Raw genomic sequence first — 14,200 nt, 5'->3', positions numbered from 1 at the left:
GTTCTGTTGATTCAGGTGGGCTTTCCTTTATTTTTATCGAGATGTGTAATATGCATTCATACTAGAACTGAAAATATTGTTGCGTTCATGAACCCCTGGGCATACTAGATTCTGACTGTTTTGCTATAGGTTTTCCTATAGGCTACAAGATTGTCACTTGTTCTCATTTAACATTCATTATAATGCAAGAACGTGCACGGTATTTTTGTGTCATAGATGCAGCTCTCTAATGTGAAAAAAAAATCAGTGTACTTGCATTGTATACGGAATAGGAGGTGAGTACTTGTCACACATGGGTTAGAGCACGAGAAGCATGATGTCAGAGGAGTTATATAAGAAGTAAGGAGCGGTGGAAGTGCTGGATGCAGTGAGTGTGTCTGGATGAGACAGATCATGGAGGCTGTTTTGGCTCCGTAGCGTTCTAAATTTGAGGAAGACTTATGAATAATCAAGTGTTTCTGTGACTGTCCGTGGTCATCTGAGTCTGTCAAGGCTCCAGGGTGTTGATACTAAATTGTTGTATTTCTCAGAACACGTCTAGTCGGCGTGACAGGAGCACATGAATAAAGCAGTAGCTATTTAATATTTACACTGTGACACAAGGCATTTAACTGTGTTTTAGTTTAGAGATTTAGAGAGATTGTTCAACAGAGTAGATCAATATTGGAAAAATCACAGATTTAACAGAGACTTCCTCTTCATCGTGACTGAGAATGAGATGGCAGGATGGCAATTTCTTTTCACAAAATACACAAAGATGTCAAAGTCAAATGAGCAGTGGTTCCATCAGTACTTAAATTGACTTCAATAAGACAAATTTACAAGAATAAAACCACATCTCTATTTGGTAGGTTCAGAAAATTCACAGCAGCCAGTCCTCTAAAAGGAGAAGTGACACAGCAAAAGCATATGCCAACATGAACTGGCTGTGATTGCATTATTTTAAAAAACAAATTGCGTTCCACACAGGACAAATAACCGCCTCAGCACCAACAAGTTGTGAGCTGTGTCAGAGCAGCATTTCAGAACGAGAGGAACAGGATATTGCTTTTTGTAATGAGCTTACTCCACTTTGTCCAAAATATGCTTTTAGGAAACAACAGTGAAAATAGTCATTTTAGTTTGTACAGTGACAGTCATGCCAGCATTTCTTGCTACTCCTTTTTGTTCATCTTGTTAATTGTACAGCTCACAGTGCGGCTTCTGATTGCTGTATAGAGTGTTGTGCAGCTACACTAGCAGCTAATGAGCATGATTAGGGACCATTAGATGCATGGCTGTCTGCACAATGGGAATCCAGCCATGTTTAGCAGGTGGCCATGTAGAGGAGGGGACAGTACTCTCCCTGAATGCACAGGTCCATATGGTTTTGATTTGTGCACAATCTGCTGAGTTTGTCATTTGAGGGATAAAACTGACACATAAATTCAAACTAAATGTGTCTTAGAAGAACCTTCAGAAATGTAAAGCGATAGCGTTCACTGTGTGGTAATGAGTCGACGCTTAAACAGTCAACATGCCGAAACAGATGTCTTGTTTTAATGTTGGGGTGATAAGGGTGAGGACAAAATGTAATTGTAAGATGCATTAGAATTAACTAAAATTTGATATTTACCAGATACATTTAGAAAACTCTTTGGTACATTCAAATGCCTGTTGTGTTTAATGATACAATTAAAAAGCCATTTGTAAAAATGGTTAATAAATGCACCAATTAAAAAACATTTAATGTTCTGGGCCTCTCGCTTCGGCACTAACGACCAATGCCACGCCGGACTGGGTGTGGAAATATGGAAGTGGGTGTGTTCTGAATATTTGGCTACTCCAGTATTATCTAAAGCCTCTGGATACCTACAATATAATACTGACATGATATGAGAAAAACATCATATTTTATATTCAAAGACAGTAATATGGGTACATTCCTGTGTACAGGGTCTGAAATAACGAAGTTGGTAAACTTCTGCTTAGGTTTTATGTATTTATTGTGTCTGTATGAGTCTGTATAGCATTTCCCACCCTCACATTTGTCTGCAGTCCTGTAAGACAACACATATCCTGTCACTTTTATGTCAGATAAATATAATTTCAGGACAAAATTTTATTTTTAGACATGGGTATTTGTTAAACAAGCCGCCAAAGGAAACCACACCTAACTTATTTGACACAAACACGTTTTCTTATCTTTATAATGACGAAATGGGGGGGGGTGCTTTCCAATACCCATATTTACATACTATTTAGTAAGCCAGAAAAATGTTTAGTTGAATGCCAAATGTGGTATGCCAAAAGTACCAGGATTTTTGCTGCATCGGGTCGTATTTTGCAGTATGCAAGATGCTTTTCTGGCTTTTCTGACCCACAATCCTCTGTGCAGAGGACGATACGTCAAATTGACTGAGTTAGGTTTAGGTACCTTATGTTTAGTAAAGTATCCCGGGTATGCCTTAAAATAAGTACTTTCATCCCAGTTAAGTTATTTCAGGGGCGTGTCTTGTAGTAAAGTGGGTGTGTTGTGTGGCCCGCAAGACTGCAGATAGATCCTTCTCAAAGACAACAAAGTTTATTTCTTTGATGAATGTCTTTATCACGAAAGACGAATACAGCTTGAACATATAGTTATAGAGTTCCTGTCCATCTCCTCCAACGTCCTCCAAGTACTGGGCCATGAATAACTTGATAAAGATATGTTGACAGCACAGCCCGTTGACTGTGATGGATATATGAGCAAAGGGTTGAATTTCATGGCGCAGTATCATGACGAAGTAGTATGTCCCACTTGTATGTCTACTGCATGCAACAGAGCATACTTTGTAAGGGCAGTGACGGTAAGTGATAAAAGTGAAAAGAAAATTTGGACCGCAGCCAGTGTTTTCTCCTAGATGACCTCAGGGACAACCCACTCAGCTCATTATTTTCAATTAGCTCCACCTTTTTAGTCTCGGTACTGCAGGCTTTGCACACACTGCTTTCCGTCTTTCTGCCTGCCCACACACTGTACCACACCGCTGTGAAATTAAAGGCTTCTGTGTGGATTTGACCAATTGTTAGATATATTTTTAAATGGAATTCCATTGTTAAATGACTTTCAATTGAACTCTTTGTTACTCCATTTTACTAATATGCCTCGCTTTCAAACCCTTACAGTTCCTGCTCTGTTTTTTCAATACTTTCACTTATCTTAATCTCTTTTAATTCTTACAAGAATTCGGTTCTGAAGAAAAGTTTGTCAAAAAAAGAATCCGTATACAAACAGTGTAAAGTCTAATATATCTGCCAAAAACAGCCTCAAACACTGCATTCCACTTCGACAACATTTGCAGTAAAAATAAAAGATGCTCTTTTGTCTTTTAATCAGCCTTAATCCAGACGTTTTACCAAACTCAACAATGGAAGACTTGGGACTATTTCATTTTTTATTTAAATAAAGAGGATAATACCTTCATTTCAAATACAATATGTGTATTATGTCATCTGCATAATACTCAGGACATGTTATAATAGCTTGTAATTATTATAATTTAAATTGAATCAGAAGCATTTTGAGGCATTTGTTTAATTAACGTACAGGCAAGATTGCCAGCATCCGTGAGCCATGGGATTCACACAAAGACACATTTGTTACTGTAAAAATAGACTAGCTTTCCCATGAAGATTATTTTGTTTCTTTTTAAGTAATACACAACTACCACTAACTTGTCTTAGTACAAGTTACCATCTTTTGCCCACTATGCATTACAAAAGCATGCATAGCAAAACAAGGGAATGGGAAGAGATAAAAACATCCATCAGATTTATGTAAAATGTTTTCATTCTGAGAATCCTTCAATAGGTGGTACAGTTAAAGCTCTTCAAATTCAAGAGAATGCCAATCATCAATATGTATCTTCAGAGATGATATTACCTTCTATAGATTATTGTTGCTCCTCTTATATCGGTCTACATCAGGCTTTTGTTCAGCTTGAATACAAAGTGGCTTATGTTTTGACTGGAACGAAAAGAGGAAACTATTTGGTTCATTTAGAGCATCTTTGTTTGACATTTATTGTCGAATAAGAATTAGGTGATTCATTTCAAGTCTGTTCCCCACTGTAGCGATGTGCTGTAGACCTCTTAGCCACACTCCAAACAATAACGGCCCCATTTTATTAGAATCAGCTAGCAAAGTCAATGTTTACAGACTGGTGGTAATGTCTATCTATATCTATATATAAGTCTTAGTTTCCTGTAAAAGGTGAAAGTGAGACCATCAAAGAGATCAGGTTCACTTCTAGTTCAGAACTGATATGAGCACAAAAAAGCTTGTCATTGTTCGTTATCCATTTGGTTGTTGGGGATTATTAAATTTTTTTGTGGTTTATAGCTCTGGGAGAGAATTGTTGAATCCTCCTCTGAAATCTCAGTTGACAATCACTTAGCTTTGACCATATTGTGGAACATTTTTTTTTTGTAATATCGGGATTGGGATTGACAGATCTCTCTGTCATTGTGCCATAGAAGATGAATTGTTAGTATTTAGTGGTGAACAGTACATGTGTCAAGAATAACTGTGAATCACACACTGTCTGCTCACGGCTTTAATTAACCAACATTGTTGGCACCATATGGAGCTGCTACTGCCTTTGCAGCCAGAGAAAGTGGAGAAACGCTGTAGAACTCTGATCACAGAAGATGTGAAAGCACATACAGGGTCTGCATCGTCTTTTGAGGTCAAGAAGAGAATAATAACTGTGTTGAAAGGACAGAGGAAAATGCATTGATCAGGTTAACTGAAATGGTTAAATAAGGTATAAACCATGCAGTCTTGGTTTGCAGCTATGGCAGGAGTCTTACAGTGATCGAGATAGCAAATCTCGAGCTCAGGCAGGAGATTTTCAACTGCACACCATACCATACCTGTCCTGCATCATTAGTGTGGCAAAGCAAAAGCCTATTCTATAACATATACCAGTATGAATACCACAGACAATTGCAACTAAGCACACAGTGGATATCTGCAATGTGATAATACAAACATCGGCTCCTGATTACCATCGCCCACATGTTCTATATTTGCAGCATTGCACTAGTTCCTCATTTTAAAATGTCTTGCATCTTGTCTTTAAACATTTTGGGGATTTAGGTAAACAAGGTAAACAACCATTTCATGTGCAGTTAGTGGTTACATCTATTGCTTTACATCTTTTAACAGATCTGTCCATGCTGAGCTGCAGTTGTCATTGTCTCTTTAAGATAAACTCTTTGTATTGGTTATATTCGTTCAGCATTCCTATTTTAGAGCTGCAACTAACATTATTAGTATCGTCCTGACCACAGAATATGCACATTATTTTCTCAGGTAATTGATGAATCATTTGTTCTATACAATTTCAGACAATTGTCATAAATACCTATCACAAGTTCCCAGAGTTTTGGGTGATTTTTAAATTATTGTAATATTTAAGCTTATGAAAGTGTAAAATTTGACATTTCCGTTCTCCTTGATACACCAACAGTGGCTACACAACACTGGCCATTAAAAAGCATTGCTTTAAAATGTAACAAAAAGAACCAGCAGGGATGAAGGGAAACATGCTTTTTATTCTTCCCACAGCCACCTCTCCCAGAGCAGCTCTCTGGATGAGGTTCGTCTGGACGGGGACAGGTTCGTGCCACCAGCGCCCCGGATGGTGGAGATGAGACGAGACCCAGTGCTTGGCTTTGGATTTGTGGCAGGCAGTGAGAAACCTGTGGTGGTCCGCTCAGTTACACCAGGTAAAGTGCCCCAGTTGTACAGTGAGCTCTAATACAACAGTGACCCATCCGATCCATGGCCATTATTAACACATTACCAGAAGCAGATGAGATCCCTCTAAAATGAGCCAGAAAGGACAGAGGATAACCCTCTCTGGCTGTAATTTACGTGGATGATTCATTGATTTTAACAAAGATCAACGAGTAAGCATTCATTAGAGACCTGATCCAAGAAACCTAGAAAATCGAGAAAGATGGCATGACTGTGCACAGCTTGTACCACTTAACTCTTGTTTGGTTTGTGTTGACAGGGGGTCCGTCAGAAGGCAGGCTGATCCCAGGAGACGAGATCATGATGATTAATGATGAGCCAGTCAGTTCAGCAGCCAGGGAGAGGGTCATTGACCTTGTCAGGTATGACAACACACTCAGGTGAGATGTCTTGCCTGCCGTTGAACCTGTTGTTGATAATTGTATAGTGCCCATTAAAAAAAACTTTGTTCAGGTTTTCATAATTTATCGTGTAAAAAGTAGATTTAATTTTTTTTTTCATGGTTGATGCTTTGTTTTTAGGTGTCTCATTAAAGATATAACACTAATACAGCTGAGTGGCTGATTGTGAGGGTTTGGTGTGACCTGTGCGCCATTAGTGTGGCCACTCCTTCACAGCTCCTTTGGCCTTGAATGGGGTTGACCTCTGCAGTAAAATTCTGCACTTCGGAGGCAATGCAGAGCTGCCAGGCGCATCACTGGGACACAATGTTCCTCGTGCTACCATCCACCATGATGTCCTAAGCATAACAATAACTAGAAGAAAACTGAAATATTTCCAGATTTCCCTTAACCACATTATTTTTTTTGTTTCTGGTTGTTTTTGCAGGAGTTGCAAGGAGTCCATATTGTTGAGCGTTGTTCAGCCATACCCAGTAAGTTTCTCCATCCACTATTGAGTGAAATAGAGTGCATTCCAACAGGCCGTTTGTGTGTTTGAAACTGTTCATTTTGTTGACTCCATGAAAGCAGGTCATTACTCATGCCATAATATGCTTTTGTTGGCACTGCATCAGTAATGCCTTAGCTGAGTGTTACAGCCCCGCTAACTGAAAGGGTTCAATTGCTGCAGTCATTTCAAGTCTTCTCATGTTCTAGCGTCAGATCTTCGCAAGACCTCAGATGAAGCTGCCACATCAACATTTACTGGAGTCACGGAGCACCAGATGGTTGTGAACAAACAGCGCCAGCAGCATATATTCGGCCTTTGTTTACAGTTCACAAAATAAGTCAGTAGAAATGTGAATTATGCTTGTATTCCCTCCAAAAATAGATCAAATCAGAGGAGCATGCTCATAGAAAACAACAGACATGTGGTTTCTTAAGTGGTTCTGATAATTCTTTGCACACCATGACAGTAATTTTGGTGTTTTACACTATGCAACATTTCCATTAAACTGAAATTAAGCTGAAATGACATGACAGACATTAGTCTGTCATGTCATTTCTAAATACATCCATTCATTGTGCATTTAAATTAATCACTTTGTTCAGTGTCATAGTGTTTAGAGGCTCATCATGATGAGCGTATGGCTAAACCTGAAAAAGGATTTCATTTGCAGAAAAAAATGGGTGCAGTATTCCCAAGCAGCTCCTATAATCCAGCCTGTAATTGCTTCCGTTTACCAGGCGTTTCTTTGCAGCCTCAATGACACACCGGCAGTGAGGGCGTCCTCCTCTTATGCCCTTACACAGAGCCTCCCTAATTGCATCAGCACTGAGTGGAGAAATGGGAGGTTGTCATATTTCAAGAAGGGAACATGTCCTTGAATTGTGTGAGCTGAAAAAAATGCATGACTCATCGATAAAAGACCTGATTGTCCTTTAAATCTGTTTTTTTTTTCTTCTTCTTTTTTTCCCTCCAAAAGTCACCCAAATCGGCATTCATCAGCGCAGCCAAAAAGGCCAAGTTAAAGACTAATCCTGTTAAAGTCCGCTTCGCTGAAGAGGTTATCATCAATGGCCAGGTCCCCGTAAGTCACACTGTACACTGATTCATTCGGTACACATCAAGGTTTGAACAGCGGCAGACTTGAACTCTAAAAGTGTGCGTAGAGCAGAGTGAAAATATCAGATATCCCAAAAGGTAAAATGAAGACACAGATGAGCCAGAAATGCACCTCCTCCTCTTATTTCTTTTCATCTCTGGAATAAAATAGAGAGCATGTGGGTATGATTGACAGAAAAAGAGGGACTCTCTCACAGCTTCCCTGATTTATCAAGTGTGTCACACAGAGAAGACGATTTTTAGAGAGCAACCACTAAGTAAGAAGACTATCAGTCATATCCTCTGAGCAAAAAGGACAGCATCGTACATAAAAGAAGATGCGTCAGTGGGTTACTTTGTATTACTTTCATTACAGTTTTAGCCCAATGAAAAATGTGGAAACATACATTTTAAGAAATAGTTTGACATATTCTAATTTGCTTTCTTGCTGAGAGTTGGATGAGAAAATCAATATCACTCTTATACAGTATCTAATATGAAGCTACTATCAGGAGAGCTTAGCTTAGCATTACAAACTGGAAGAAGGGGGAAACAGTTTCCCTGGATCTGTCCAACGGTAGTACACAAATCTGCCAACCAGCACCTTTTAAAGCTCACTAACTATGTTGTATTGGTTTAATCCGTACAAAAACTTGTAAAAAGGGACAAGTTGTGTTTTTACAGGGGATCGTGTACCGGACTATTTCTTGACTGGGCGCAGTAACTTCCCTGGAGGCTTATTGTCACTGTGAAATATGACGTGCTAATTAGGCCGATTTTGTTGCCTACAGAGCCAGGCTAGCTGTTTCCCCCTTCTAAAAGTTTTCATGCTAACTCTTAAGCTAACCATTTCCTGGTTGTAGCATCATAAATACCATACAGTGTATCAATCCTCTCATTTCAGCAAGAAAGCAAAATGCGGAACTACTTTCATTTTCCTTTAATCCTCAGACTTCAATATGGAGTTCTTGAATGTGCAATCATTTTCTCCTAAGGGTCTTCTAATTACAGCATTTTGCTCTAATGCACTTTAAAGCTGGGCTAGGCAGTTTATTTTTGGCATAATTGGGCAAAAATTCCATAATAACCTTTCAGCATATTGTAATTCAAGTTATCTGAGACAAAACCTCTGCACCTCCTTTTGGCTCTGTTTTCGGGCTTAAGCAAATCTAGCTTGTGACGGCTTACTTTAGCTAATCAAAGGTCATTTCAGAGAGAAGGTGTTCCTATTGGCTTACAAATGCAGATGCATGTCCCTTTTTAAATGGTGAAAGCCTCATTCAATGGCAGAAAATCCTGCAGAAAAAGTTGCTATTCCTGCATTGGCAACCCAAAAATAGAAGACAGACCAATAGTGGCGAGGCATTTCAGAGATGGAGAGAAAATGTTGCCAATAGCTCAGCCTTCGACTAACCATAGCCGACTGGCAGCTCACGGCTATGGTTAGCAGAAAGCTACATATTTAACATTTTCTCTCCATCTCTCGAATAGTTTATCCTTCTACATGAGCATAGTCCTGCAGTGCAGTGACGGCTACAGTTAGCAGAAGGCCAAACCATCAACTAGCAACTTTTTCTCTCCATTTCTGTAACACTTGGCAGATATTGTAGCAAGCTAAAATCAAAATATGTCATCTCAAAGGGCTTTACAGGCTCACACGTTTGCAAAGACAACAGGATGGTTATTCTCATAGAATTGGTGCTATTTAACAGCATTAGGATCACAACCAGGATCAGGATCACGTTTGATATGAAGGACTTGTATTACTGTGTGAAACGTGGGCATATGCCTGTGCTCGTCCGGTGGAAGGGGGCTTAGGGCCGAGAGGGGAGAGTGAAAGGATGAGGGCTGTATTTCCAAATTCTCACGTTTTTTTTGCCCTGGGGTAATACTTGAATCACAATATGCTGAAAGGTTGTTATGGAATTTTTGCTTACCCCAGCTTTATAAACATCTATAAACTATCTATCAATTAGAAAAAAAGTGAGATTTACTAATCAAATGATTCTTATCCTCAGGAAACGATGAAGGACAACTCCCTTCTCTTTATGCCAAATGTTCTGAAGGTGTACCTGGAGAACGGGCAGACTAAATCATTTAAATTTGACAGCAGCACATCAATTAAGGTAGGCGTCGCAGAGAACCTTGCTTCACTATGAAATCTAGTTGCGTACTCTAAAGTGGTATTCGGTTTAAATGTTGAATGTTATTCACAGTTGCACTGCACATTATAAAGTGCGACCTCCAACCTTCACTGCGGCCTTCAGAACCTTACCTGCACATAAAACATGATGTAACCAAAAAGCATTTTGAACTGAATTAATGTGGGTCAAGGAGAACTTGGTCAGCAATTTACATTTCCTTTCTTTTTTTAAATATTGCAGTAGAAATTCTGACGGTATGTTCCGTTAATATTTTTGCACGTGTTCAGCCATGAAAATGATTCATGGTTTTAGCATTGAGCTGAGCACAAGCAGGCTGCTGCATCTGCACGGTTCTCATATTATATTAACTCTTGATTTTGCCTTTGCGAAAGGATGTCATCTTGACCCTGCAAGAAAAGCTATCCATTAAGAGTATCGAGCACTTCTCTCTGATGCTGGAGCAAAGAGCTGAGGGGTCTGCCAGCAAACTCATGCTCCTGCATGAGCAGGAAATGCTAACTCAGGTGAGTCAGCTCTCCTCTGTGCTACTGAACAAGAGCGAGGCAGTTAAATGGTAGACTTGACAAAAACAGAGGGAGGATACCACCCTTGTCCTCAGTATAAAGTGCTTTTGTACTCATGCTGTAGGACAAAAGGGGAAGAACTGCAGAGTCATTGTCAGTTTGACTGCTTTTACATGAGAATGTTAGTTATCGTGGGAAATATGCTCACTTCACTTTATTGCAGTGTTAACACATATTTGTTATAGTCCCTTCAAGAAAACCACTTCCTCTTGTTTTTACATAACAAAAAAAAAAAGAGGAAGAGGAAGAGCAAGGATAGCTGTTCCCCGCTCTTTCCAGTCTTTAAGCGTCTCCTGGCTCCATACATATTATTCGGACAGATATGGGAGTGGCATAGATCTTCTCATATAACTCTCGGCAAGAAAGCGATGAGCTCATTTCCCACAGTGTCAAACTATTCATGAATCACTGTGAATTCTGACAGACTACAGGATAGGCCTAATATCAAATGTTGCATGTAATGCAAACACTTAACTAATGGGACCCTCCTTATCTTCTGACTTGTGCTCTAGGTGACACAGAGGCCAGGGTCAAACAAGATGAAGTGCTTTTTTCGCATCACTTTTGTCCCGAAGGATCCCGTGGACCTGCTGAGGAGAGACGCAGTAGCATTTGAGTACCTCTATGTTCAGGTGACTATCACCAGATTCAGACAACACGTAAACATACAGTGCGGTTTATGGTGAAAGTTTTAAAAGAATCAAAGTATGGTAATCTAGAAAAAAAAAAAAAAAAACGCCTCAGAACTCGAAACTTATTGAGAATTGAGTCTATAATTACTGCCTTATAGCAAACACATGATTGCCTGTTTCTGTCCTCTCCCTCTCCGGCTCCTCCAGAGCTGTAATGATGTGGTGTTGGAGAGATTTGGCTCAGAGCTGAAATACGACACGGCCCTCCATCTGGCTGCCCTGCAAATGTATATTCTAACCATCAATACCAAGCACTGCCAGAAAGTTTCCTTAAAGTATATTGAGTGAGTAGATTGTCTTTCACACTGCACCATGCATAAATAGCTATAGAGTCATTTTGTTGTTTTGGTACTTAGTCCAGAATGCTCTCGTACATTAAAACAATAATCGTCTCACCAGTGTTATGCAGTGCAATGCCAGAAGATACATCCCTGCTTAGTTAATGATTGTGATTGCACCCTGTCAGTTAATCAATGTACCACCTCAGGGTGAAGTGACTCTATCAGCGGTCGAGAGTGATGACTTGACTGTTTGTCATAGTGGCTAATTGTAATGAATTGGGGGTCTGCAGGAAGGAGTGGGGTCTGGCGTTGTTCCTGCCTCCAGCAGTGCTGTCTAGCATGAAAGAGAAGAACATCAAAAAAGCCCTCACTCACATCCTCAAAACCAACCAGAACCTGGTGCCGCCTGGTAAAAAGGTGGAGTGTGTTACCTCTTCCCTTATTATCTCTTCCTGTCTCTGTATCTGTAAGTCTCCTCATCGTTCTCTTTCACTACATCTGAAGAGACTCTTTACTACCACCTAGTGGAGTCTTTCAGTGGTTGGTGGCTTGAACATATAATGTTGCACCTTTTTTTTTTTTTTAACATTACATTCTGCCGTTAACACCTCATTTAAACAAATTCAGCTTGTATTTAATCCTGTGTGTTATGTTTCCTCCCCCATTCCAGCTGACTGCCTTGCAGGCAAAGGTCCATTATCTGAAGTATCTCAGCGATTTGAGGCTGTATGGAGGACGGGTATTTAGGTCCACGCTAATTGTGAGTGAAATCACATGACACATGACACAAAAACAAACCAGGTCACACACTTTTGATTTGCATGCAGGAAGTGATATGTGTGCTGACACTCCATTTCCTTTCACAGCAAGGCGAGAAGCACACAGAAGTGACATTGCTGGTGGGGCCCAAGTATGGCATCAGCCATGTGATTAACACCAAAACAAACCTGGTGGCTCTCCTGGCTGATTTCAGTCATGTCAACCGCATTGAGATGTACACAGAAGATGAGAACAGGGTTAGAGTGGAGCTACATGTTCTGGACGTAAAGGTTAGCAAACCCTCTTCTTTCCCCCCTAACAGCACCAAGTCTGATTAGCAGTAATTATAACATCATTCTACAGTCCCACAATCCCATTTATTTTTGCGCTCATTGTCATCTGCTTATCTTTCTCGTTCACAGCCCATCACTCTCATAATGGAGTCTGTTGATGCAATGAATCTGGCCTGTTTGACTGCTGGCTACTACAGATTACTGGTGGACTCTAGGCGCTCCATCTTCAATGTGGCCAAAAACACGGAAACAAGTATGTCTGAAATGATCACAAGATGACTCATCAGAACTTGCTGTGTTTAAATATACATGTTAAATGTTTTGGTTCCTCTTTGCAGGCCATGCAGCAAGAGTAAAGCAGACCTACCAGGCCATTGAGTGTACTTACAGCACACCCCATAAAGGATTTGAAGACAGAAACAACCAGAGATGCAGCCAAGATTATTCTGACCAGGAGTGTGAATACCTTGACCACGGGAAATTTGAAGGCCAACCAGTCTACATAACTGAGATCCACCAGGCCCAGCACTCAATTCACATGGCAGAGAGAGCAGAGTGCTGCAGAATCCCTTGCACCCAAACTTACCTCAATGTCCCCAGGCCCAAACCCCAAGACCCCTCCAGGAGTGCAAAGGTCTCCTTCATATTTGGAGATCCTCCCTTAGACAGTGTAAACCCCCAAAACCTGGGCTACCAGAGACTGATGGATGAGAGCCCAGAGATTCTAGACAATCACAGCCACATGTACAGGCGTCTTGAGGAGGACTATAAGATGATGGATGCCATAGAAGACGGGGACGGTTATCAGTACTCCACCAAAATCTTTGGTCCTACTGAATGCATCGAGGAGCCACTGCTGCACGACATCTGTTACGCAGAGACAACAGATGAAGCAGAGGATGAGGATGACATCAGCTGTGAGGAGGACATGATGATGAGTGACATTGACAAGCCTATGCTACTCTCGCTCTCAGGGTCCAGCGATGACATCATAGACTTGACTTCCCTCCCTCCCCCACCGGAGGGTAACGACGAGGAGGACAATGATGTGCTCCTGCACTCTCTTAACCTGGCCATCGCTGCTCCTCCTCCCGGCTTCAGGGACAGCTCTGACGAGGAGGAGCAGCAGGGGGCCGGGACTCGGGCACAGGGGGCCTGCAATGACATCCCAGTGTCTCTCATAGATTCAGTACCCAACCTCGGAGCAGAGGTCCACGGGGAGCCTCTAAACGACGCTGTGGTGTCGACCTTACAGGCACTCGAGGCCCTCGCTGCATCTGAGGATCAGAGTCCGGCACAGTCAGAGAGTAGCACAGGTTCTCCTTACACTATTGTAACATTCATCCATTAACACCACACATGATCCAGCCATTCACTTTTGATTTGTTGTTGTTTTTTCAATAAAGCCCATTTTGTTCTATGTTTCCATTTGTGTGAGTATTTCTTCATTCATTTCATCATACAAACAGTTGTGTTCACTACAGTATCATTCATTTGGGCAAGATTTGTTGTTGTTTTGCTGATCGTTTTATTTGTGTTCTCGATTTGCATGTTGCACAATGTCAAAAATGTGTTTTTAATATAAAAAAAAATGTAAACAAATCATTTTAAATAGCAATCCATGGAATGCTAATTTTTAAGTCTGGAATGTTCTTTAGCAACATTTTAGGATTCTG

The 14,200-nt window shown here is 40.6% G+C and overlaps 1 protein-coding gene across 5 annotated transcripts in view; it reads left to right on the top strand.

Moving 5' to 3' along the window:
- Nucleotides 1-14,200, top strand: part of LOC116395486 (FERM and PDZ domain-containing protein 4-like) — a 31,040-nt gene that overhangs the window by 12,264 nt on the left and 4,576 nt on the right. For 3 of the 5 annotated variants that reach the window (XM_031869417.1, XM_031869418.1, XM_031869422.1), the window contains 13 exons: nucleotides 5,594-5,754; nucleotides 6,045-6,165; nucleotides 6,614-6,659; nucleotides 7,653-7,757; nucleotides 9,790-9,897; nucleotides 10,308-10,439; nucleotides 11,012-11,131; nucleotides 11,339-11,475; nucleotides 11,763-11,889; nucleotides 12,143-12,232; nucleotides 12,339-12,521; nucleotides 12,654-12,777; nucleotides 12,863-13,840. In XM_031869417.1, coding sequence (XP_031725277.1) covers nucleotides 5,594-5,754; nucleotides 6,045-6,165; nucleotides 6,614-6,659; nucleotides 7,653-7,757; nucleotides 9,790-9,897; nucleotides 10,308-10,439; nucleotides 11,012-11,131; nucleotides 11,339-11,475; nucleotides 11,763-11,889; nucleotides 12,143-12,232; nucleotides 12,339-12,521; nucleotides 12,654-12,777; nucleotides 12,863-13,840 — 2,432 coding nt within the window. The remainder of the gene's footprint in view (nucleotides 1-5,593; nucleotides 5,755-6,044; nucleotides 6,166-6,613; nucleotides 6,660-7,652; nucleotides 7,758-9,789; nucleotides 9,898-10,307; nucleotides 10,440-11,011; nucleotides 11,132-11,338; nucleotides 11,476-11,762; nucleotides 11,890-12,142; nucleotides 12,233-12,338; nucleotides 12,522-12,653; nucleotides 12,778-12,862; nucleotides 13,841-14,200) is intronic. The other 2 variants (XM_031869419.1, XM_031869421.1) reach the window with 1 other exon arrangement.

The sequence above is a fragment of the Anarrhichthys ocellatus genome, unplaced genomic scaffold (assembly GCF_004355925.1).
Source record: "Anarrhichthys ocellatus isolate YVR2014 unplaced genomic scaffold, GSC_Weel_1.0 scaffold47, whole genome shotgun sequence".
Lineage (NCBI taxonomy): Eukaryota > Metazoa > Chordata > Actinopteri > Perciformes > Anarhichadidae > Anarrhichthys > Anarrhichthys ocellatus.
The sequence above is the reverse complement of the archived record's forward strand: the minus strand, read 5'-3'. Positions and strand labels throughout refer to the sequence as shown.